Source organism: Megalobrama amblycephala, linkage group LG2 (genome assembly GCF_018812025.1).
Source record: "Megalobrama amblycephala isolate DHTTF-2021 linkage group LG2, ASM1881202v1, whole genome shotgun sequence".
Taxonomy (NCBI): Eukaryota; Metazoa; Chordata; class Actinopteri; order Cypriniformes; family Xenocyprididae; genus Megalobrama; species Megalobrama amblycephala.
In genome coordinates this window covers 47070343-47096850 of record NC_063045.1, presented here as the reverse complement: position 1 = coordinate 47096850, position 26508 = coordinate 47070343, and the positions used below count along the sequence as shown (strand labels likewise).

General features: G+C 36.7%; 1 protein-coding gene across 8 annotated transcripts in view; it reads left to right on the top strand.

The window, feature by feature from the left end:
• Nucleotides 1–26508, top strand: part of auts2a (activator of transcription and developmental regulator AUTS2 a) — a 394051-nt gene that overhangs the window by 9523 nt on the left and 358020 nt on the right. For 6 of the 8 annotated variants that reach the window (XM_048179615.1, XM_048179629.1, XM_048179608.1 and 3 more), the window contains exons 1-2: nucleotides 3211–3515; nucleotides 5415–6107. In XM_048179615.1, coding sequence (XP_048035572.1) covers nucleotides 5835–6107 — 273 coding nt within the window. In that variant the 5' untranslated portion in view covers nucleotides 3211–3515; nucleotides 5415–5834. Of the gene's footprint in view, nucleotides 1–3210; nucleotides 3516–3593; nucleotides 3610–5414; nucleotides 6108–26508 lie in introns of those variants that run through there. The other 2 variants (XM_048179594.1, XM_048179601.1) reach the window with 2 other exon arrangements.

Genomic DNA, 26508 nt, shown 5'->3' with positions numbered 1-26508 from the left:
TCCTTTAATCGTTAAAATATTGCGATCTCAGTTCAAACACCCAGGCAATCTAATTCCTAAATGACAACGATTTGACTGTCTACAAATCCAAGTACGATCACAGCGAACATACAAATCTGAGTCTTTTCAACCACACAGTTTCATTATTTCTGTGTTCCAGTAATTCAAATTATCATAGAAGTACTGGGATAAAAGTTTATATTTCGGATATAAACCCTGATGTCTACCTAATAAAGATTTTATAAATTACACCGCCAGTAGGTGGCGACAAGTGACTTAAAAAATGTATTTGTCATTGAATCCTTCAAGAGATTCGTTCAAAAATGCAGATTCATCCAGTAATGAAACAAATGAAGTCTTTATGAGTGTCTCATTAAATTATTGCATTCATTCATTCAAACTGAATGAATATTTTTAAAATATTAAAAATATATATATCTCTTTTTTTTAAATAGTGATTCTGAATTTATCCAGAATCATGCAGCATTACAGTATACCCCTTTTCCTGTTTCTTTTAATAGTAATGCTACTTCACATCATAATGAATAACTGCTGACAGAATCAAAATACCAAACCATTAGAAATGGATAAATATCTGAATATTTCACAGGATGATTTCCTTTTATCATCTGCTTTTTTTCCCCATCAGCCTATTTAGAGTGTTTTACTGACTAATTAAAAACCCACAAATGGACGACAAAATCAGTCCCGCCCATCTGGTGTCAAGGAGACAGCTGTTACATCCCTTCTCTCCCGGGGAGCAGATAGAAGAGCTCGCTCTGTTATTTCAGACAACATCGATAAAAACACTATGGATACACAGCATGCAAATCGTTACAGTGCCTCTCCATCGGGTGCCAGAAAGAATGAAAAATCTTTATAGCTAATGAAAGTGCAAATGAGGCATTTGGTTAATGATGGGGTGAGGACAATATTGGCCTGATTGCACGAGAATGAATTAAGCAATGCGTGTTATGCTCTGAGACAATTGTTGCTTTAAAAATCAATTTGATAGAGATGCGGAATGCTGCGATTTTAAGTAGAAACATTCTTTTTCCTCCCTTCTCACACACATATTTTCTTGATACATTCCCATTATTATGCTTGAATGTATCGGTATATTAATCACAGGCAGAGGAGCGTAGAGTCATAGATCTATACGCTTTATAAATATGCCCAGTATTGTACCGTCCCACTCTCTAGAACACACTGTATTAGCTGAATAAATTTGCAGGACTGCAGGACCTCTTGTACAAATCCATATCTTGATGCTTGACAGTTTAAATTGTGGAAAGTGTTGCAGAGTCATACTTGCTTGAAGTGTTGAATTGTGCTCTTTTTAATGAAGCATGAATGTGGCATGAGTAAATGGTTATGTGTTTTCTATCAGGATGCGTAAAAGATGGGATTAAACACATCAAGTGGTTGAAATCACTCATGCTAAGCTGAATAGCTCCTACAGAGAATTTCATGTTTGTTTCTTAAAAAACTAAACCAAATCAGATATCAAAACTGCTTTTACTAGCATTTGGCCTATCGTGTCCTTATCCCTATATAATATAACTGCATTGATTACAGTATGCAATTCAGAATGTTAAATTAGTGTATAAAATTTTAAAATCATGACAATTTTTTATACTTTTTTAGTGATGCCAATCCACATCCTATAATGAATAATTGCTGATGCAATCAAAATGTAAAACCATTATAGAACCATTAGAAATGGATAAATATCTAAATATAGCACAAAATGGTTTGCCTTGAGTATCATAAAGTCTCTCAGGGAGCATTTTTCTCCATTTAGCACCAGCTGTACCCCTCTTGACCACACAAACATTTTGAATAAGTAAAGTTAGGCTCTGGTTTCAGTGCGGTTTGATATGGTAGCAGGGGTGTATTAGGTCACCCCTGGGTTGGCCTAAAGGGAAAACCTGTTCATGTTACATAATGAAAGCAATATTAATAGTATAAAGGATTGAGTAACAACATCTGGCTTATTCAAAATGCGTAAGCGTAAATGATGTGTTTGAAAGCTTAATTGATTGTACATTTTGCCTAATAGCAGTCACTAATTGCCAAATAACTGCATGGTGTTAGAGGCATAGAAGCCATGCACAGCCTGAGGGCAATACAGTGGTAGTAGTAAACTGAAAATGTTAAAGGGGAACAAGTGTTTGATTATGAAGTGACTTTTTTTTTAAGTGTTTCATATATAAAACACTTTGAAATGCCTTGTGTATTGATCAGATGCCATGGTTCAAAAGCTGTTCTTTAGCTGGATCAGAGTTCTGGTTGAAAACCCATTGTGTTGCCAAATGAAGATTTAATAGACTGTGCAATTACTAAGTCTGATTAGAAGCCAGTAAGTTTAGGTGCTGTAAATTTCAGGATTGTTTTCACTGATTCATGGGTGCCAATAAATTCTGAGTCATCACACTGTGGTTGGACAGATGGAAGAACATAAAGGGACAATGGCCCTTATAAACTACAGATAGGCTGCAAGGTTTCTCAATATGTCATTTTTTTCCCCTTTTCAATTGTTCTGTAAAGAAAGCGACTTGGTTTGACTTTGCAGTGATTCAGCGTGAAAAGTAGATTGATTTTTTGTCATGTCAGTGTATTGTAAGGCTATAAAGCAAATGTTCTTTGGAAATTAAGAGAATGTTCCCTGCTGCAAGTTTTAAAGCATCAACTCAAATGCATTTAATTGATCCACATTTAATGCATAAGTCAGTTAATCAGTGCAATACAATATACAATGGTTTTCATTGTCATAAACTGTGCAAAAGGCAGTGTAATGGGAATGTTGAATATAACTTTTGTGGTCTCTTAAACGTTTAGAACACTACTCCTCTTTAGAGGATGTGTAGAATTAATAGCCTACTGAATTAAAACGTCTTCCATACTTCTGCTTTAAGCCCTTAAATAGCGGGAGTCAAACACTCTAATTCGCACCCTAATTTAAGGCATCAATCAAGTAATCAGCGCCATACAGAATACAATGATTTTCATTATTTTGATAATCAACGCAGATGGCAATGTAATGTAAACGGATGGTATGTTAAATTACATTTAGTGCATAAGATATAATCTCTGAAAGTAATATCTCATGTCATGTATTTAAACCGAGTGCTCTGTAATAGAGAGCGCAGCACTATATGCGCTGAGGAAGCGGATCGCCTGTAAAGCGGCACTGCGGCAGTACTGTATCAATCCGCCCGGTCCCCGCTCGCTCTGGGATCCTGAAGCACGGACTCGCGGAGAGGAGAAGCGTCGCTTCCTTGCAGGATTTATTTGTTTGTGGAAAAATTTCTCTTTTGTTTTCCGTTCTAGAGCAGCACGCTTTCCGAATGTCGATGACTCGCTCGGACGGCCCTTCTCCACTCGCCAGGCTTTGCATGTGTTGCTTTTGTCCTGCAGGAGAAAAGGCAGGCTTTGTGTTTTGGTGGATCTAGAGCTGAAGGAGGCAGTGCCAGGCGCTGCTGCTGCTGCTGCTGTGGGCTGGACCGGCCACGGTGCGTGAGATTTACTGACGGAGAGAGAAAAAGAGAGAGAGACAAAAAGGACTCATGGAAGACAGTGAGAGTGAAGGGAGGGCTGGCAGGGAGTGTAAATACATTAAAACCATTTATATATTTGGTGTGTGTGTGTGCGCGCGCGCTCGCGCGTGTGTGTGTGTGACAGGAGTGCCAGCACAGGGCATCATCAGGTTCAAGAGATGTGATTGGGAATAGCTTTGTAATAATAGCCGACCTGGACTATTGACCATTGCTGTTGGTAAAATGTTACTGGAATGCATAATTCATTTGGAAAAAGTCAGATTGCAAGACTGATATTCAGTGGATTTTTAATGCAGATGAAGGTTGGTGGGTAGTGAAGTTTAAGTTGATGGGTGTCTATGATGTCATAGTGTAGCTGCTGTAGATGTTCATGTCATCTCGTGAAGTTTAGCCTACATTGATGGTTGATTTATAATGTCAGTATAGCTGTTGTAAATCTTTATCTAGTAAAGTTTACATGTATGGCTATTTGTGATATAATGTAGGTCTTTGTCATCTGATGATTTTTAAGTTGATGCTTGATTATGATGTCATAATGTAGCTGCTGATTTGGTGAAGATGATTGATTATGATGTCCATGTCGTTCATGTTATATAGTAAAGTTTGTCTGATTACCATAATGTAGGTGTATGTAATCTGATAATGTTTAAGTTGATGCTTGATTATGTCAGTGTAGCTGCAGATTTAGTAAAGTTGATGGATGATTATAGTATATTGTACAGTAGATGCTGTAGGCCTCTGTAGGATGCTGTGTGTTCTGTCATTTGTTGAAGTTGATAGCCAATTGTGATGTCATAATGTAGCAACTGAAGGTGTTAATGTCATCTGGTGAATTTGAATATTGATGATCATGATGTGAATTTGAGGTCATGTATGACATCATACATTATATATTAAATTTTAGCCACAGCCTTTTGGTAGAAAAAGATGATTCTGCTAAAAAGCTTCATTAGTATAGAAAACAAACAAACAACTTGAGCAACTTTATAATTTATTATGTTGAGCAAAGCCTTGTCTCTTTTTGAGATTAATGAAAAATAATGCTTAGAGAGAATAATTTCAGCTGCTGTGCAGACCTTGTTATTCATTTAAAGAAGAACTCGTGCTGCAGAACCTGTAAACTCTTTGACAACCCTGAATGTGGCAGATGTAGCTAGTTGTACTGAAGGTTTTTAGCGTTTTATCTATAGTTTGGTGACACTGAGAAATAAACAGAGGAACCCTTAGTAGAGATTATCAGTAAGGTGCTGAATGATTGTTTGTGGCTGTTGGTGTTTTAGGTACATACATAGATGTAACTCTATAGAGGAGATGACTAGAAAGTAAGCCATAAATGTTCTGTCAGTGTACTCAGTTGAACTAAAATTTGCTGTGAGAAAATGACATTTTTTTTCTCTTGATCTACAGCTCTGTTAAGAAAAATGAATAATTTTACTCCGCCTGTCTCCGACTGTAGCAGTCTCAGAATAATGACTGTGCAGGAGGAGAAATATAAGCTCTTGAATATGTAATACAGGAGATCTAGACTCAGCTCTGTAAATGGCTCATTATATGATGTATTTAATCGGCAAGAACACATTCTGAATAATTTCCTACAATAGATTTTGTTGTCTTTCAAGAAACTGTAAGATCTAGGAAGATGGGAATGTGAAAGTGACTGTAGTCATTGTGGAATTAGATCAAAAGGAAAGCATCTTAAGATGATCTCTTGCAGAGAGTCCAATTGTTTTGTGAAAATTGCTTTATTCATATGCCTGCATGATGTATTCCTATGTATAGCTAAGGGTGGGGATTCTGGGAAGGCTCTTATAGAGAACATTTCAAACATCTGCTCTCTATCTCTTTGACTTGTAGGATGGGAAGGTGTCAGACTGCACTTAAACAGAGTGTTGGGTCCGTGAGGACAGCCATGTGGGAGACCTGTTACAGCTCCGTTGGAAGACACTTCAAGTGATCTGCCAGTTTGTTTTCCTTAAACGTGGGCTGAATTTGGAAGTTTGGATACTTTCCAGTTTGGCAACCCTTAACAGGATTCTATTTTGGATTTCTGTGCTTGTGGATATATATGCATTTATCCTTCTGGAATCAAGCAAAGTCACATAACATCAGCCGGTTGTGGAATTTGGATAATAGCACATCTCTCACTGGAGTTGAGTTATTAAGCTTTCAATTACAGGTGTTTGTTGGGAATCGTGCGAGTTCTGCATCCACATCTGAGCTTGAGCCGAGAACCTCCTTCTAGGAAGTGTTCGGTTGAGTGTGTCATCTGGTGAAATGGATGGCCCGCGGTGCAGCGGGATCCGGAAAAAGCGTAAGTCTCGGTCGGTGCGAAACCGGGAGCGCATGTCTAACGGGATCAGGAATAACCATGTCCGGGGCTCCGTGCTTCGATTCTCCTCGGATTCTGAGAGGGAAGACAGCACCAACCCCTCCTCCTCCTCACGACCCAGACCACCGAGGAGGAAGAGGAAGGAGTCTACCTCTGCTGAGGAGGACATCATCGACGGATTCTCAATATCGGGATTTATGACGTTGGAAGCTCTTGAGGTAAGAGACAAGGGTAGTTTTGTTCTGCGGCCTTCGTGTGAATGTGTTTTTGACTGCTGTTTTTGGAAGTGCTTGTTTGGTTTGGCTGTGAAAAGCTCAGTGGCGGTATAATGACTGGTTTATTATTATCTGTAGACTGCTTCTTTCTGGACTCTAATTGCCTGGGTCTGTTTGCACAGTATTGGATTTTCTGTTGTTCCTCTGTGAGTGTGTTTGTGATTCAAGCAGATGTGGCTTTATATGTCGTTTTTCTGCCAAAGACGTAAGGCGCATCCGAATTTGTGTACTAGTGCACTATTCTATGCCATTATTGAGTGTTCACACTGGAAATTCCAACAAGAAGTGCACTTCAAATACCTGGATGATGCACATATTTAACTAAAAAGCAAACTGCGGAATGTGAGACTCTTTATGCACTCAACAATTGCAGCTTTCCTAGCGTAGAAGACGACGAGGGACTATCAGGCTCTGACACTGGATGACAAAATAAAGCAACCATATAAAATTCATACCCTTGAAAGTTGAGTACATAGAGTATAGTGTGTCATTTGAGACACAACTGTAGTTGAGGATATCCCTGCTTTTAAGATGCTGTTTTGAGAATAGTGACGAATTCGTTTTAAATCGAACTTGATGCTTGAATACTAAGAATCTAATATGGCTGTTCTTATATATAAATCATAATGTATTTAGTGATGTTATAGTTAGCTCAAGGTGTTCATGTGTTCTGGTAAAGTTGAACAATAATCATGATATTATAATGTAGCTATTGTATTGTAGATGTTTAGGTCACAGATTTCAGTCATATATTTAGATTTTAGTCACAGACTTTTGGTAAGAAAAATGAATCTGCTAAAAAGTTTCATTAGTTAAAATAAAAAAAAGCAAAGCCTTGTTTCATTTGAGGTGATTAATAAAAAATAATACCTAGAAGGTTTTAGCTACAAGTTTACTTCTAGAAATCGCTCAGATTTTGCAATAGTCTCATTTTGACCACAGAATTATATGTATATTACCGACATGATGTGTCATTATGTGTAGAAATGGCTTGAAGTGAAATTCAAACTTCAGATGTTTGAAATAAAGGTTGAATGCACAAGCCAAGTCAGCTAAAGCTTAGGCATGTAGATCTCTAACTCCTTTTGACAGCTTTCATACTGAAACTAAACAAGCTGCTTTGGTCTGTTACACATATTCTAAGCAGATTGATCAAATGGGTACTTCGTGGATGTTTTTTATTATTCTAAATACTAGTTAAACTCACATACGAGTTTAAGGCTTTTTACAGCCATCAAATGAAGTTGGAAGAAATATGTGTTACATGCACGAAATGACTAAGTGAGATCAGTTTTACCCATAGGTTTTACCAGTCGGAAACTCAATCTGAATTTCACAATTATACCTGTGTTTTGAAAGGTAAAAATCATGGAATACACTACTTTTATCATCTGAACAGATTTTAAAACACTATGCTTCATACGTGGTTACAGAGAAAAACTGGGCATTATACACTAAACAACTGAGGATTATACTCTACCAGACTTTGTTCAGAACGCAACAAACTCGCCTCATTGCTAGGAGACGGATAATAGATGAAACAAACATGGATGTGCAGGAGATGAGCACAGTAGCTGTTTTAGTGACTCTGTGTGTTAAGCCATAAAAGAAAAAATGAGCCAAGTGCATTTAGATGCAGTCTTGGGTGGGTAGACGCGGTCAGTATGGACTCTGCTGATGAGTCAAATATTGATGCTAATTTGTTACGCGTCTCCTGTTAATTTACTTTTGTATTGTTGTATTTGTATTGTATTTTATTGCAACACTGGTAGATAGAGGAAATCTTCGGTTTCAGTAGCTAGCGTCATACACTACGATTATATGTATTCTAAAATTAGCTCAAAATATCAAACATATTTGATATCCTCAGATTATAATTCCATCCAGTCGGAAGCTAAAAAATTGGAGTCTGTGCCCATCATACACTCCTACATTTTCTGGGAAATCCGTAAGCTCCAACTGCCCAAAATCTGCAGACTGGCGCAGACTTTTGTCAACCATTGTCGACTCATCTAGACTACAGATCAGGGCAAAATTCGTGTAGTGTATTCCAGCCTTAAGATGCTGGAATGTAAAGCAAGGGGTTACTTTTTGCTTGGGGTCCTGCTAACAAATAACTTTTTCCGTGTACAAGAGCTTCTTGGCAGGAAGCAGTAAATGGTCAATTTAAATTAACGTGCTGTATTTAAATAATATTATTTTAATTATTTAATATTTGTGTTTATATTATTATTTATGAAATGTTAATTTTGTCACATAGTAATTAATTGATAATTAGTTAATATAAAGCTAATAACAAGTTTCATTATTTTTTATTTGCTATGATACATAAATAAAACATAGAATGGGTGTAAGTGGTACAGGTGTATTCACTTACGGTTACAACATTTTTTTTTTTTCTGCTTTCATTCACTGTTACTTACATATTTTGTTTCTGATTTTTGATGTGTCATATCGTAGGTGCTTCTCGAGAGCACTTGAACGCAGCATTGGCCCTCGCCATTGTTTTATTTGTCAGTCTTGACAGGACATCTGTAGAGTGTCATCCTGACTTTAAGCGTCGCTCTTGTTGTTAAAAGCCCAACAGTGTGACATGACAAAGCTTTGCACGCTTTACCCTCACATCCCCTACAGATGCTCTTGCATTGTGTTGGATGTTCACTACAGTAATCTGTGAAAGGAGCCCGTCAGCAGCTTACACTGTCACGCTAGCGCTGTGAACCGCGGGCACAGTTCTCCAGGGGTGACATCTCATTCACCGCTCTTCACTGTTCTGGGATCTGTGACTTATAGCCGTCCCCTGCATGCTCTCTCATCTTGCTTCATTTAGAAGCTCACAGACCGGGAGACCCTAGTCTAGATCCTGCATGTCAACGATCAGCTCCATTCTCATTCATGCAGCTCAGCTGATCATAGGACTTAATGAGCCAGTGCAACTAGCCAAATCTAATGTATGTTGGCCTATTGTAAGTGTAAGTGTGTTTTTGCCATTATTTTTGATAGTGACTATAGAAAAGGATTGTAAATGATAAGAGGGGGAACTGGGGCAAATGACACAAACTGGACTCATATTATCCGCATGAGCACCAGAGCTCAATTAATCAGCGCAATCTGCTATGCCAAAGAAAATATATTTTATTGTATTTTTTTCATATGTAATTATAACAGTAGGGGGATGTTTATGTCAGTTTTGTACTGATTGCTTGCTGTTGTGATTTTGGCCTATAAATGTAGCAACAGTTTTTTGTTTTGACCCACCAGTTGGGTTAAATATTTGACCAACTTGCTGGGTAGTTTTATTTAACTCAGCTCTTGATTAAAAATTACTATATGGCTGGCTTAAAGTCAACCCAAAATAGGTTGGAAATCAGACACTCAGAATTACTAGGGGTGAGATGAGACAGTTAGCTCACGAGACAAAACGAGACACGAGATTGAGTTCATGAGAACGAGACGAAGATTTTTACACAGCATTTTTAAGAAATCCTCAGTGATGAAATTCATGACTAGAAAAATAGTCTGCAGGTGCATATGAAATGTTTTAACTAATCATCTTGTAATGAATGTCATTTCAGTTCTACTTTCTGAGTATGAATACTCAAGCACTGTAAAAGGTTTTGCTACAAACTCAACTGACTGGCTTGTCTCCTGTATGATTTCATACTTTTACAGAACTTTTGACCGTCTAACTGAACTCTTTTCCACAAATTGATCATAGAAATAAAAACAGAATAAATAAAAATGAATTACAGTTTTTTTTCTTAGTCTTAAGTGCAAACAAAAGGTGCAACCATAATCAAAGTACTCTCTTAATATTCAAAGGTCAAATAGAGACCAAATGTATGATACAGAGTGAAGGTTACAACTATAGCCCAGCCTAAGATAGCTTTCATATTGGAACATATTTGCATGAATCAGGGAGCCGCTTTCAAAATGTGGGGTATTGAAATCGCGTTTGAATGCGCGCTCATGTTTTACTTTCGATTTCGTGATCGTGTGTACTCTGTGAATAGGGAGCGGCGATATTGAGTGCACATTTTACAAGATAAGACATTTGTCAGACACTTAGGCTCTGTTAGGGTTGCAAAATTCCGGGAATTTTCAAAGCTGGAAACTTTCCATGGGAATTAACGGGAATAAATGGGAATTAACGGGAATATATGGGAATTAACGGGAATTAATGGGAATAAACAGAATTTGCAAAATTACAGGTTAGCCTATAACAGGGTACTTAAATGTAGTTGAAAAGAGCATCTTGCTGCATAGTTTTGGTTAAACAACCATATTTAATGCAATTTTAGTTCAATTTTTACCCTGCACATTCCTCAATCACAGTCACATGACTTATTGCAGGGCTATTGAGGCCACGCCCCCTGCATGCTCTGTGCATTCCCCCAGTCCATAACATGCACATTTGATCAGAAATACGGAAAAATCAGTAATATTGTGAAACATCAATACAATTTAAAATAATGGTTTTCTATTTTGATATACATAAAAATATAATTTATTCCTGTGATAAAGCTGATTTCAGCATCATTACTCCAGTCTTCAGTGTCACATGATCCTTCAGTTATCAATGTTTGAAACAGTTGTGCTGCTTAATATTTTTTATAACCTGTGATACTTTTTCAGGATTCTATAAAAATTTAAAGAACAGAATTTTTTAATAGAAATCTTTTGTTACAATATACACTACCATTCAAAATTTGGGGGGTCAGTTGATTACTTTTATTCAAGGATGTGTCAGATTGATAAACAAAAAGTGATATTGTTAGAAAAGATTTTGAATAAATTCTGTCTTCTTAACTTTTTGTTAATCAGTGAATCCTGAAAATAGTATTACAGGTTCCAAAAAATATTCAGCAGCACAACTGTTTCCAACAATGTTAAAAACTGAGTATCAGATCAGAATATTAGAATGATTTCTGAAGAATCATGTGACACTGAAATAAATAACACATAACAATTGCTGCAATAAAAATATATTTATTTTACATATTTACTAAATTAGAATTAATTGAATGCGAAAAATAAATAACTGTTATTTCATGTTATGACCAAACAAAATTAAACATTTTTTTATTTGTTTTTATATGATACTTTTTATATAAATATTATAAATTTAAATAAATGTCCCAAAATTTCCAATAAATTCCCGTAAATTCCCATAAATTCCTGTAAAGTTTCCAAATTGAAATATTTCCAAAATTCCCCAGCTTAAGTTTCCGTGGAAAGTTTCCGGAAATTTACCGGAAACTTTCCGCCCCTTTGCAACCCTAGGCTCTGTTGTGCAACGAATCCTCTGCCATGGTCTTGTCAGTCATCGTCACTTACTCTCGTCATGTGATCAGTGAACTCTGATTCCTGCTGCGTTACATACGACTCTGCAGCTCGTGTTGGATGAGCTGGATGGGATTGAAGTCACCATTATCCAACTGAATTAGATGGTTTTTATTTCTATAATAAGCAAAACGACAGTGGAGGCGTAATGTAAATGTAGCAGTGGTATATTCTATCCTCCGCCATGGCAGTATCATGAGACAGCTTTTCACCTCAACCAGAAAATGGCATGAGATCTCGCCACACCCCTAATAATTACTAGAGGCAACAGTAATAATTAAAAGGTGAACATTTATTAATAAGCAGTTTAATAAATGTTTATTATTTTATTGTTATTTATTAAACTTATTAATAAATGTTAATTTCCAACCTATTTTGGGTTCATTTTAAGTAAGCAATATAATACATTTTAAGCGATTAGTTGAGTTAAATAAAACTACCCTGCAAGTTGGGTCAAACATTTAACCCAACCGCTGGGATTGTCCATATTTACCCCAACTTGGGTTATTTTTAACCCAGCATTTTTTAGAGTGTATGAATCAACATTTACAAACGTCAGAGCCATCTTACTTCTATCCAGTACACCTTTTCTCTCTTTATCCCATTTCATTTAAACGGTCCCTCTCTCTCTTCCTCTACCTCACTATTTCTATTTCTTGTCCTTCTTTTACAACAATCCCTTGATGGTTTCAATTTGAGCAGGAATTTGTCCTCAATTTGCCAGGAGGTGCTTGAAGAATTCGTACAGGTATTCCCAAATGACACATTGAAATCAAACTCGTTCCACTCCAGTGGACAGACTCGCTCATATAGGAGTGAGCCATCAGCACTGGGTGTTTATTAATGCTGCTTAGTGCTGGAACGACAGGCCTGAGAGGCAGTGTGTTACACCACTTTGAGAAATTACTAAATCATCAGGCCTGGGCCGCCTCGACAAACCTCCTCCCCCTTGGTCCCTGAGCACAAAGTTGCCACGTAATCGTTTCAACCTCCTCCCCCTTGCCCGCCTCTGCATCCCCAATTCAATATTACTTAATGCCTGCACCACTGGTGCCCTTAAACCACTTTATGTGATCATTGTGTTGTAAAGCTCCGAGCTCATTTGATTGAGAACAGCAGTCACCCTGTGCGCGTTCCCCACTCCATTGATCTACTCGTAAGAAAATGGTTAAGTCAATGTAAATAATACTAATGTTCCAGTACGTGCTTTGCGCAAAACAAAGCGTTTGTTCCTCACAATGGCTTTTCTCTTTCAGCTGGCAACCAAAATGGCTTTTCTGATCTTAATGCGAGCGCATCGAGTGTTTCTTTTTTGCGTTTTCAACTCCATTGTGTTCTCTTCTTTAGCTAAATTGATGAGTGGCACGTTAATGATTTCAGACTGAGCTTTTATCATTTATAAATATTTACACAGCCTGCAATGACTCAAATGCAGCTCTTGAAAAAAAAAGTCCGTTTTGACATCAGATTAGCATTTCAGAATGAGACAGGGAAAAGACAGAGCAGGGACCCATCATGCCAGGCACTAGATGGTTGAAAGAGGAAATTAGGTCATGGCCGGAGGAGGGGTTGGCATGATGCCCAGAGGGGCACATCTTTCGTCTGTATTCACCTAATGCCACAGCAAGACAAAAAACATCCTGACAACTTGTAATTCATTTGATATCTGAATGAACTCTCAGAGTTATGCATTCATGAAGGGTTAAAGTCAGGCAAATGTGTTGCATTAACTGTAAATCGTCTTCATAATTTAAATTGTTTTGGATAAAAGGCATTAAAAGATTATTCCATGTTTAGCTCAAGTTAAGGTCAGTTGACAGCTTTTTTTAATATAATGTCGGTTACAAAAAAAAAAAAAACCCTATTACATCTTGTCTTTTTTCTTAAAAAAAAAAAAATCAATATTACAATAGGACTCTTACAGTGGAAGTAAAGGGGGCAAATTTTTGTAGGATTTAAAAGCAGTGAGCTAAGGGTGTGCGATATCACGATTTTCGATCGTGGATGATTAAAATGTCTCCATGATCTGCTTTTGAAGAAACATAGTAGTATCATGCTACAGTGCACATTATATCAGTTGATCATACTATTATTGAACTACGTGACGACGTACATTTACATTATGTTATCGCATAGGTAGGGTTACGCTCACATGACATTGCAGTTATTCACAATCACAAAAGTTTGTTTAGTATTTAAACATTTTAATCGCTTGCTGTTCTGACATGCGCTTTTATGAGAATGTACACACGAAGCGCATGCGCACTAAAAGCCTGTCATTGCTCTTAAAATACACATAAGGTTTACATAAACACATTCGGTTAGGTCTTAAATGATTAGTTCACTTTCAAATGAAAATTAGCCCAAGCTTTACTCACCCTCAAGCCATCCTAGGTGTATATGACTTTCTTCTTTCTCATGAACTCAATCAGAGATATTTGAATAAATATCCTGCCGCATCCGAGCTTTATAATGGCAGTGAACAGGGGTCACAAGTATGAGCTGAAGAAAGTGCTTCCATCTACATCCATCCATCATAAACATACTCCACACGGCTCCAGGGGGTTAATAAAGGCCTTCTGAAGCGAAGCAATGCGCTTGTGTAAAAAAAAAAAAAAAAAATCATATTAATAAGTTATGAAGTAAAATATCTAGCTTCCGCCAGACTGCCTTCAGTATTCAACGTATGAATAAAGTGTAAAACTTGTGCAGTTCAAAAAGCTTACGTTACGTCTTACACCTTCCCTTTCCAATTTACAAAAAGGCAGTCTGGCGGAAATGCATAAAGTGTTTATTCGGTCTATTGTGATGTAATCATGTCAAAAGCACTGTGACAGAAATGTCTTGGCAGAATTGCAACAGGCTATATAGATTTTCTGAGCTGTAGATGTCTCTTTGCTGTTTGAAACAAATCAAAAGATGGAGAGAAAGAGACAGATAGAGAAATTGATTACACTCTTCATTGAGAAGAATATTGTTGCACTGAATCTATTGATATTGCATGTGTGCCTAGATAAAAAACACACATACCAGGTCTGTCAATAAGTATGTCGGAATAAAGAAAGAACACTTGTAAAATGCATAAAAACACTAATTTCTTTAGTGTCAAAAATTGCTGGTGATTTTCTTCAAGGCATGCTCTGAAAATTTCTATGCATTTGCATATGTTTTTAAGCCATCAATTAATTTCCTTCCTAACAGTGCTTATATCTACTCATGGCAGTGACAGCCGATACTCATTTAGACCTCATTTGAATCTGTCAGAATATGATGTGTGATATGCATTAATACAGTGCTGTAGGAGCCATGACTGACACATCAAATATACCGTCCTGTCACTCCAAGGCATGCTAAATGCAGCTGATGGATCAAGCTGTAGTTACGCTTCTACGTTCCTTTAGACTCCTACTTAGATAGCGTCCCTTTTGGATCACGATTTGGATCATTAGTCAAATGTGTAGCAATACTTTTGAAGTTGTAGGGTTATTAATGCATGATATGGGATTGAAAGTAAAGCTGCAGTGCAAAAGATCATTTATTAAAGATACAAAACGTGCTGAGAGCAATTGAAGATTAGATATATGTTGAATTACTGTAAGGCTGTGCCCTGATTACTGTGCTAGTGATGGTAAAATCTTATACATTATATATAGGCCTAAAAAATTTTTAAACATTAGTAACCACCTTTTTTTTCCAATGCAGACGAAAGCTATTTTTTGTGAATATTTGAGACTTTCAATTCGTCAGCTGCTATACTGTTGGTAAATAAGTAATTGAATAAAGTGCTGTAAACAGTAAAACTGTTTGCACTACAAACCAATGTGTTCATGATTATGATAATAAATTAAAATAATATGTTGATAAATGGCAATATCAATTTGCAATACATTTGCAATGTCAAGCAGCATAACGGTCTGTTTATACAGCTAAAATAACTGAAAGTGTATGATACCAAAAGCCTCATTCAAGTGAAAAATGGCTGCACGCTCTCTTATGTTAAAAATAAGGTGGATAGGCATAGCATTACGTTGTAGTATTACTGTCACGTTTCACGTTGTAAAATTGTGTCTTGATAGTACCACTTTGTGTAGGGTTAGAGATCATCCAAATTCCTAACGCTAATGATTAACTATTGTCTTTTGAAATTAATCATTGATTGGTTTATACATTTAAAAAATTCTGTGACAGTTTGTGAAAAAAAAAACAACAATCATCCCAAGTAGCATAAATGGATGCGCACTTTAAAGGTGCTAAAGAGGTTCTTTTTGTCAACTGAGTTTTTGAAATGAGCGCATGGGTAAGAACAACCCCCCTCCTTCACAGCTCATTTAGAGGGAACGCCTCCCAAAACTTGTGCACGAGTATTGGAACACGAGTGTTTACCACCGGCATTCGCTGTGTTATTAAGCCGGGCACACATTTAACGACTAGCTAAAACATTCTGACTATGCTCAACATACAGCGATTGTTTCCTGCTCCTGAAGCAGATTTATATACTTTCACATGGAATTTGAACACCGACTGTAATCGCAGACTGAAAGCAACTGGCTCTGACTGGACGCGTTTGAGCACGATCAGTCATAAGTATCAATTTACATTCATAATCGGCCTAACAATCGTTAAGTGTGTGCGTGACTTAAAGCCGTGGATTCATTATGTCGGACTCACCGCAGGTGACTCATAATCTGCAGTTGTTACTCCTGTCTCCTGACAAAAACATTGCATGCAGCGCCTGTGGAGTGTGGAAAGTTACTGGAGCGCGCAGCCGCGCGTCTCTCACATGGATCGTCATGTCAGTGATTGACAAGCCAGACAGCCAATCCACGCACGTCTCTCACAAGGAACGTCATGGCAGTGATTGACAAGCCAGAGGGCCAATCGTTTACACGATTGGCTGATGTTTTTAAGGTCCTACCTCATGCACAGATGATGTATATTAATATTATTACTTTCAGTGCACCTAATAAATAGTCTTTTATCAGTTAGTAAAGACAGTTTCAAGTAATATTGCAAAAATGTATAAAACAAAACATCCTCTTTAGCACCTTTAAAGATGCTGAAAAAAAAGTATGTTACAGTATCTAGGCACTGTTGATTTGTTATTTTAACATAATATGATATAGAGCATGTAACGTCTAATCTCTAATAGGGCTGCACAATATATCGCGATTTATCACAAAATTATCACACGCGATTTGGCAAAGGCTGTGAGTATTTTATGCGCAGCTTGTCAGAGCTGTACGGCTCTGTGATCAGTAGTAAATGCTTCCCCATCTGAAAGCCAGAGGGCGCTCTCACGCAGAAACTTCAAATATGTCCTGCCGCAGAAGTAGATAACATGCGTCATTCCAGGAAATCCCTATGGGCATCATACAATTGCTGTAGCTGAATAAACAGAAGATTGAAACGCTTTGATTGATTAAACATGACTATTAAACACACAACTGCCTTATTCTGTGTAAGAAGCCACATCACGTGAGTTTGAAGTAAAAACGTCTTTTGATGGACAGGATGTCAATAAATGCTTCTCATGTCAGAAAAGATGTTTGAAGCGTGTTGCTTTTTCAAATGTACATTATAAGTGACTCAAACTCAGCTTTCAGATGGATTAGCATTTGGAGCCATAGTTCATTGACAAGCTGCGCATAAAAAAAACAATTACAGCCTTTACGATTTCATAATTGCACTAAGAATTGCATTTAAGAGCATTCTCAATGTTATTTTTCGTATCGTGCGATACATCATGCAGCCCTAATCTCTAATGATATTTACAATAAATAGTATGCAAATTTGGATGTAGTATACATGTCAAATTCTGAATCAAATTCAAAGTCATCACCATGTGGCACTGATGTGAAAAACTTTTCACAAACTTTTCTCAAATTTTAAAATAGATTGTTGAGAGTATTGTTTGTAGACCCAGAACTCCTTATATTGTCTAAAACTAATGCACAGGTTTATACAAATAAACTACAATTAAACTCAAGCGAACATCAATACTGAATAATCTATGGGTGCCCAGCAGGAGTTGTCTGCTTACTGCATGATTAAAATAGTTCGAAATGGCTCATTAATTAGCAGTGTTGTTCGAACGTGTTTTCTCTCATTTTGGCTCCATTAAAAGCAATCATCCAATCACTGATGATATTAGCCATGACCTGACATTTATTTGATCTTTAGAGGCATTTCAAAAAGAAAATAACGCTGTGTACTTGTTAAAGGAAAACCGAAAAAAAAGATGTGCTTGGTTGTGACAGGTAATTTGTTAAATGGTGTGACAAGTACAGGTGTGACAAAGGTTAATTGTTGTAAGAGCTTTAATCCAGTGCTGGCGCAAGTATCGGAGCAACAGCTGCATGTCATTTTGCCATCGACACATCCAGGTGGGACGCCCTACACACGCATGCATATTGGCTCGTACATACAGACAAACATATGTAAATCATCGTTTTATGGTTATTTCCAGGTGCCATGACACACACACTTTAAAGCAGCAGCAGCTGTGGTAATAGCTGGGGTGTTGCAAGAGAGCTGTTAACCACAGTAAATGTTTGCTCTCATGTTTAAATGGTGTGGCAAGAATATCATTAATGACCCTGTGAGGGTGTGCAAAGGGGATAGTGCACTGTGTGTGTGTGTGTGTGTGTGTGTGTGTGTGAGAGAGAGAGAGAGAAAGAGTCAGCACTCAGCACTCCCTCCAAACTCTCCCAACATCTGTTCACTGATATGCACTGATGCCTTCGTAGCTTTTAATTAAAAAGGACAAAAACGTTTAAGATGTTAACAGTTTTGAAATTAAATGGTGTGTATTGGTATCACTGGCTGCTGTTGTGTCTGTTAACAACCTGTGCTTCTAAAAAGAAAACTTCAGTTGCTGTATACTGAAATTTAATAGAAGTAAAAGGAAGTTTAATACAAGTTAAGCTCATTTGACAGCATTAGTGACATTAGGTTGATTACCACTTGTTTTCTTAAAAAAAAAGAAAAAAAAGAAATCAAGGTTACGGTCAAGCACTTAAGAAAGTGGGGCCAATTATAATTTTTTTTTTTTGAGGATTTAAAAGCAGAAATATTAAGCTTAAAATTAAAGAAAGCTTTAAGTTTTATCAGTTTTACAGTCATTTGAGAGTTTAAGGGTTCTGTTGTCATGGTGACAGAGTTGTAAAATTGGATATAAATGTACACAGTAAAGGCTAGTAAGCTTTTCACTACTCTCAAAGTGTATGATTGCAGGAAAAATATATATATGTTTGTATTGAACATTGATAAAGCAACAGATTTTGTGTGAAAATAAATCATAAAAGTGGTTAATTTTGTTTAAGTTTATAAATCTTATAAATGTATGAGGTGATGAACACACATGGGATAAAAGGCTCCCCAGCATGGGGTAAAAGGCACTCAGTATTGATACAAATATTTTAGCTAAAATAATAGGTTTTAATAATGTCTAGGTTAATACTTGTTAAAGAATCACTAATTAGCAAAGTTTGTACTGTTTTTTGTTTATTTTGATAAATAAAATAATTATTTTTTGTTCAATAAATATACTGTCATTAAAATAGGCCTATGTTAATATAAAAATATATTTTACAGAAACAAAATTACTTTAAAAAGTAAAATTATGAAAGCATTGAAGGAGATCCCATAATATTTAATATAGATTTACAGTAGTAACAACAAATTATATTTTATGATATAATAAATATAATATTTTGGTTGTTTCATTAAATATGGGTATTATCTCTAAGATGCATACCCAGTTTGATATATGATATTTGTCATCTCACTCTAACCATGTCATATCAACAAATGGAAAAGTTAGCCAGCTATTCATTATCATGTTAATTATTGTGCCTTTTGCCCCAACAGCAGGGGTGCATTTTACCCCAAATACCATACTTTTACATATTCCGTTATTGAAAAATTATTGCTTGAATTACCTTGAACAAAACTGAAAATCATTAAGAAGACCTTTGTCTGAAAATACAAACATTAATTTAATCGATTCTCATTTGCTACTTAAATCAACAACATTTTAAAAAACATCAAATATTAGATCAAACTACCTCAGAATCAACTTTGCGTTGCTGCACGCGATCGCATCAAGGATCAGACAAATTTGCACGTGCATTCTGAAAAGCGGATATTTAGGAAAGTGCTGCGGCAAGTTTTTGTGCCATCTAGTGGTTTAGAGGAAAATAAAATCAAAGGTACTTTTTGCCCGCGGCGCCTTTATCCCCGTTGTACCCTATAAGTAATGCTTGCCTTTACGGAGACACGCTCAGAGAGCATTCGCTCAGCTCTCTGCTCTTGTGTAGACGTAAATAATGTATCAAATAGCGGTGTTAAGTGTAGCCCGAAGTCTATTCTATATGCTTCTAGCGGTAAAAACGCTAGTCTGCAAAGAGTAGATATGCTCCTCAATGCTACTCACACTGCTAATGCTTAGGCAAATTACATTTTTATTCAAATATAACTGGCTTGCCTGAATAGGTTTATAACAATACATCTAGCATGTCTGTGAGTTAGTATCTGGTGGGACACCACTCATTCTTTATCTCTGTTCTCTTGTGTAGAGGAATAGAACAAAAGTAAAATGTTTGCGAAAGCTGAATTGAAAATGGCATCGGTGAAGAGCAAACACTGAATCAGCCCTCCGTTGATTTGCTCGCTCCTGTCTTTGGTTGTCGACAGCAGGGTTGTGAGGGGTTGAAGGCTCACAGAGACCTGGATGAAGTTAAAACTTCTGGCTCTCTGCCTGCCAACATCTGGCAGCAAGTGATCTCATTGCATTTCCAAAGCAGGTTTGTGTCAGAGACAGTGTCAGAGCCCTCTTTCTCTTCTTATACCCTTCCTCTCAAATGTTTCATCCTCTGATTCACACGCACACACCCAAAAGCAACTCGATCTTTCTTCATGCGAGACAAAGTAAGGTCGAGACAGGACAAGTGGAGGTGAGGGGAGGGGAGATCGCTCTCTTTTTTTTCTCACTCCTTTTCTTATCTCCAACATGCTTAAATGTCCTTCAAGTTGTTCATTCTACGAAAAAGGCACCCATGAGACAGTTTGATAAGGTGATTTGTAAAGTACTAAATATTAGAAATTGTTGACTTTAATCATTCAATTAGAGAAAAAATGTGTGTAATAAATTTTGATATGTCGAGACTTCAGAAAAGTAACAGGGTTGACAGTTTTAGAGTTTAATTTGGCATTACAAAGCCTTGTACTCATGACTGTGCTTCTTAGAGAATTCAATATTGGTATTTCTACAGAATTTCAATTTTAATAATCAGTTTTTTACTGTACAAAATCATGGTAAAAAGGTTGACATTTTAATATTGTCCCCTACTGACAAAATGAGACTTTAGCTGCATCTGAATATGCCTGCTTCCGTGCTATATAGTAGGTGAAAAACAGTATGTGAGCTGAGTAGTATATCCAAATTCATAGTATTGATAAAACTGATGAAAAGTACCCGGATGACCGACTACTTCCTGTGAGATCCTGAAGTGTGCTTTTGATGGTCATTTTACTATCCCACGAGGATTTGCGAAGGAAATGAACGCAACTGACGCCGTAGGTCACATGACAGTGACAACATGGCGGATGTAGTGCAACCAAATTTCATTAATACTACACACTACACTACACATTTTTTAACGGACACAGAATTGGACTCGAGTTCACTTCTTCAATAGATGCTGTAATAATGACAGTTCTTTATTATTTATGGACGTGTTTATTGCTTTTAAAAGAGGAAATATGCTTAACAGTACTCATTAGTAACAACCTAGAATTTTTAATAATACATCGTCATTCATCAATAAAAATCTAAAATATAAATATGGATTAATGACAAAATGATAGCTTTTACTTGCATATTTTATTTTCAAAATGTGCATGTATGCTAACACAGAAAGGAAAAGTTGGAGAAAAAGACAAAAAAGATAAAAGGCAAACTCTTAAGAAGAAAAGGTAAAAAACTTAAAAATAACGTTACTGAATTTTTGTTGATGTGTTTAGATAGTAATGTCTACATAGTAAAAGTTGGCATTGGTTATTCATTTATAAAGTAATTTTTCACAGCTATTCATATGAGGGACACAAAAGGCACCCTGTTTTGTATAATGAATGTCCCATATTGTAATTTCCTTCTTTTGGGTTGTATGTTGTTGTTGGCTGAGATAGAGCTGTTTTTTCCCCCTACATGCCATATGCAGGGACGCTGTTTGGCTTGATTTTATATCCTGTAGCTATTCATCAAGATCTTCAAACCAGAGTTTGCGTTCCTCAAAGTGGTGTTAAATCGTGAATCTCATTTCTGTGTGTGTCAGTGTCTAATTTTATAAAAGCCTAAAGAAAGAAAAAAAATTTTCACCTGCCCCATAGATATCCTAGAATATATGATTTTAATTTTATCATTTTAATTACATTTTAGATTTAGATGTACTGATCCAGATTGTATTTTTTTTTCTGTTTGTGTTGGCTGCATTCACTGGAAAAATGCATGATTGTGATCAAGGAGCCCAGACATTAAATTTACATTTGCAGTTTGATTGTTTTTTTTTTGTACTTATATGGTGCATGAAATGGTGTGGGAAGAGTTACATTCTTAAGTTTAATACTTACAATTAGTGCTTGTTCAAATTCATAAGCCTAAAAATGAGGAATATTAATTCCCTAAGAATCAAAACCTGTATATGCAGATTGTTCTCTTTGCTCAGTGTAAACACATTTTGATCTGAAGTGAAATAAGCAGAATTTGTGGCCAAGGACTCAAAATCCCCCCCATCTCCCACTTGAAAAGCCACCTTCATGGTAATTAAACTTTAGTCTGTAAATGCTAAGCTAACTCGTACACATGCCAAGTAATTGTTTACATTGTTGTTGTTGGCACATGAGGAGAATGTGTAATTCCATTCCGAGTCTCTTTTGTTTTCCCTGAAGTGACTGATTAGGAGTGTGTGGAACAGCTTGCTGGTCAGCGGAAGTGTTTGGGGTCAAGAGTGAGTCCAGCCAATGTCTGCAGACACAGGAGGACAATGCAAGGGCATGTATTCACAGAGAAGGCTCTCGTAGTTCATTTGCACTTTGTACTTGGCATTGTAGAAATCCACTTTTGTAGTCAACCATTATTAATCTATTCTAGTCCTTGAAGAAAAGGTGCCCAATAATATAGACAAACTTAAAGGGTTAGTTCACCCAAAAATGAAAATTCTGTCATTAATTACTCACCCTCATGTCATCCCACACCCATAAAAACTTCTTCGGAACACAAATTATGATATTTTTGATAAAATCCGATGGCTCGGTGAGGCCTCCATTGACAGCCTGATAATTAACACTTTCAAATGCCCAGAAAGGTACTAAAGACATATTTAAAACAGTTCATGTGACTACAGTGGTTCAACCTTAATGTTATGAAGTGACGAATATACTTTTTGTGCGCCAAAAAAACTAAATAACGACTTTATTCAACAATATCGTGATGGGCGATTTCAAAACACTGCTTCATGAAGCTTTGAAGCTTTATGAATCTTTTGTTTTGAATCAGTGGTTTGGAGCCTGTATCAAACTGCCAAAGTCACATGAACCATTGAAATTTTGAAATGTTTCAAAACACTTATGGCGTAATGAAGCCTCGTTTACTGAAATCACGTGACTTTGAACCACTGATTCAAAACAAAAGATTGGTAAAGCTTCAAAACTTCATTAAGCAGTGTTTTGAAATCGTCCATCACTTTAGTACCTTTCTGAGCATCTTGCTGTCAATGGAGGCCTCAGTGAGCTATCGGATTTTATCAAAAATATCTTAATTTGTGTTCTGAAGATGAACGAAGGGGTTTGGGTTTGGAACAACATGAGGGTGAGTGATTGATGACAGAATTTTCATTTTTGGGTGAACTAACCCTTTAAGTAGTATTCATCTGGTCATGTGATCTCAACATGGCGCTCTATGTAAAATAAAACCGCTTTGATTGGGCTACTGATACTGGACTCTTCATCTCCTGTAAATGTACATGATTTTAATAAGGACAAAATTACTTACTGCCATCACCGGAGCTTCTTTTGGACAGAAAAAATCCCTTCCACCAAAACCACTGCTGAGAACATGTTAGCTGGCATTTCTGTCTATTTTCTCTGACTCCTTTCTGAATTAGCGTTTCGCATTTAGCCTCCTGTTTGTACCCGACCCTTGCTGTTCGATGCATAACAGCCATCCTGCCTAAATGCCATATTTGTGGCTGCTGAATTATGCATGAGGAGCAGTTTAGAGGCCCAGTGAGTTTGTGCTTGGTGGGAGAGTAATGAGGAAGCCTTGTTTCTAATGGCAGGATTTGGCTTGGCAAGATGTTTTATGTGCTAATTGAATCGCAGAACTGAGGAACATTTTGGAGTCATTTGAGATGACAAAAGTGATGTAGTGTTGTGACTAGAGATATGCGTGTGTGACTGAGAACATAAAAGGAGCCTGAATCGTAATAGGATGTATTAAGGTTTTTTTTTGTTTTTTTTATAATACATACAGCATTCACCTTACTTTATTTTACCAGTTCCTTCATCACAAATGTTTACACCTAGTATATCACAGCTTCTTATTACCAGTAATGAATTGTATGCATTTTTTTCCACTCTCTTAACAACAAACATCATTTGTCCATTTCCAACTTGATCTGCCATAGAAGATCAAATCTAGTCTTTAACTCTTGTGAATATGGGTATACAATTGTTTTGTTTTGTTGTCCTCCTTGATCATCCTAATCAAGCTTAATGCAATTTGCTTGTCACGGTTTTCTTCCGTATTTGCTTATTTTGGCACACATCAATTCCCCACTCCATTGTTTGGGCGTTTGCTCCACTGAAATCTCTTAAGTGATTTTTTTTCTACCATGTCACAACATGCCACGCTTGCCTGCAGGCTGTCTGTCTGTCAGCAGAACCTCTGCTTTGGCGCTCTGGAACTCATCCCTGACCTCCTGTTGGCTCTCACTGGTGTTTTCAGTCCCAAATGATGTGGATCAAATGGGATATGCAGTCAGTTTTTTTTCCCCCTGACATGCAGCAAGAAATAAAGAACAGTATTGTTATTTAGTAGTTTAATTTATATTAAAATGAAAATTTAGTTTACATTTATTTAATTTTAGTTAAATACACTTCATGGAGAGATGATGTTAGATTTAATAAACACAATTGTTAGAATGGATTTGCACCATGTCATATCTTGTGTTATGTGCATCAAACTGCAGTACGGACACCAAAAACTATTTATGTATTCCAAGTTACAAATGTAAATTGATTGCTTTTATTCTATATATTGAAGGGATTGTTTCTAGGGGATCTTTTTGCATTTATGTGCTTTGCCTAACTGTCTATTACAAGTGGAGTGCTTGTGCTTTTGGATGGCTGGTGAATGCAGGTCATTAGTTTGTAGATAAGAGGGCTATAGAAGAGACATTTAAAACTACTGCAATCAGAGTTCAAGAGATGTCATTCAGGGACACACAAACTCTGTCTCTGCTATATGGCGCCGTGTAGAGCCTTATTTGTTCCATCAGATCTGTTTTTTTTTTCCTCTTCGGCTTGAGTTCAGCGCTCTGTAGGAGGAAGAGTTTGCAGTGTGAGGTCAAATGTATCTAGCTGAGGTTAAGGCCTGCACTGATTGTAAGGAGTTATTTTCAGCTGTCTCTGTTACAGCCATCTACACTGGATTCACAAGCTATTATGTGCCTGATATGGGTAGATACCATACAATTGTTGCTTTTAGACCAAAGCTTGACAGACTTCTTGCTGAGGAGGACACATAGTCAGTTTTGTCATATACATGTGCTCAACCAAGACTGCATTTATTTGATCAAAAAATACAATAAAAACAGTAATATTATGAAATAGTATTACAATTTAAAATGTTTTCTATTTTAGTACATTTTAAAATGTACTTTATTCTTGTGGTGGCAAAGCTGAATTTTCAGCAGCCATTATTCCAGTCTTCAGTGTCACATGATCCCTCAGATATCATTCTAATTTGCTGATTTGGTGCTTAAGAAACGTATTAATTTATATTATCAATTTTGAAAACAGTTGTGCTGCTTAATATTGATGAAGAATGGAAAGTTCAAAAGAATATCTTTTATTTGAAACAGAATACTTTTGTAAGTTAATAAATGTCTTTACTGTCACTTTTAATCAATTTAATGCATCCTTGCTGAATAAAATTAATGGTAATTAATGTGATTAGCCTTTTGCTTGACTGTTATCAAACAGCTAATAATGTGTTGCTAACGTTACACAAACCATGTTCCCGTTCGCAATGTCAGAGTCAGAGTCTGCCCTCTAACAATCAGTATCCTTACAAACGCTTTGAACAACTCAGAACGTTGGTGGAGAAAGGCATATAGTTCATCATAACATCGTAATATACATCATACACTCGCCATATTGCTAAATCTACATGATTTTTCATATCAACAGAAAAATATACTGGGATAATCTGGCTTCTCTCTTCATTTATGTTTGGTTTATTGTAAGTTTTAGCTTTTTCATTTCAGTTTTCATCCATGAGCCTGTCTCTAATACACTAGGGTTGTGTATTTCTGCATCTTAGTCGACAACAAAATGTGCTGTGATTGACACCCTCACATTAAATTAATCTGTTTTTCTAACTCTCAAGTGTGCTGGCAGACACTTACTAAACACACTTACACAATGTTTTCACACGAGGCCGTAATGAAGTTTACTCACATTATAAAACACACCCGCTCCATCTCCAGTTTGACAGTGATGGATTCAGTGGGAAGTGTTAACACACTCATACTTAATGTAGGAGGACACATGGAGGAGGCCTCTAGGGAAGAAGAGTAGAAATATAAACAACAGACCCGTCGAAAACTCTGTCACATGAGCAGACCAAACCGATTGATGAGAAGAAAACAAACCAGAAAGTGCCCGAACAGTATCACGGTATATTATGACACATTATAGAGTCATTTATCCCATGAACCAT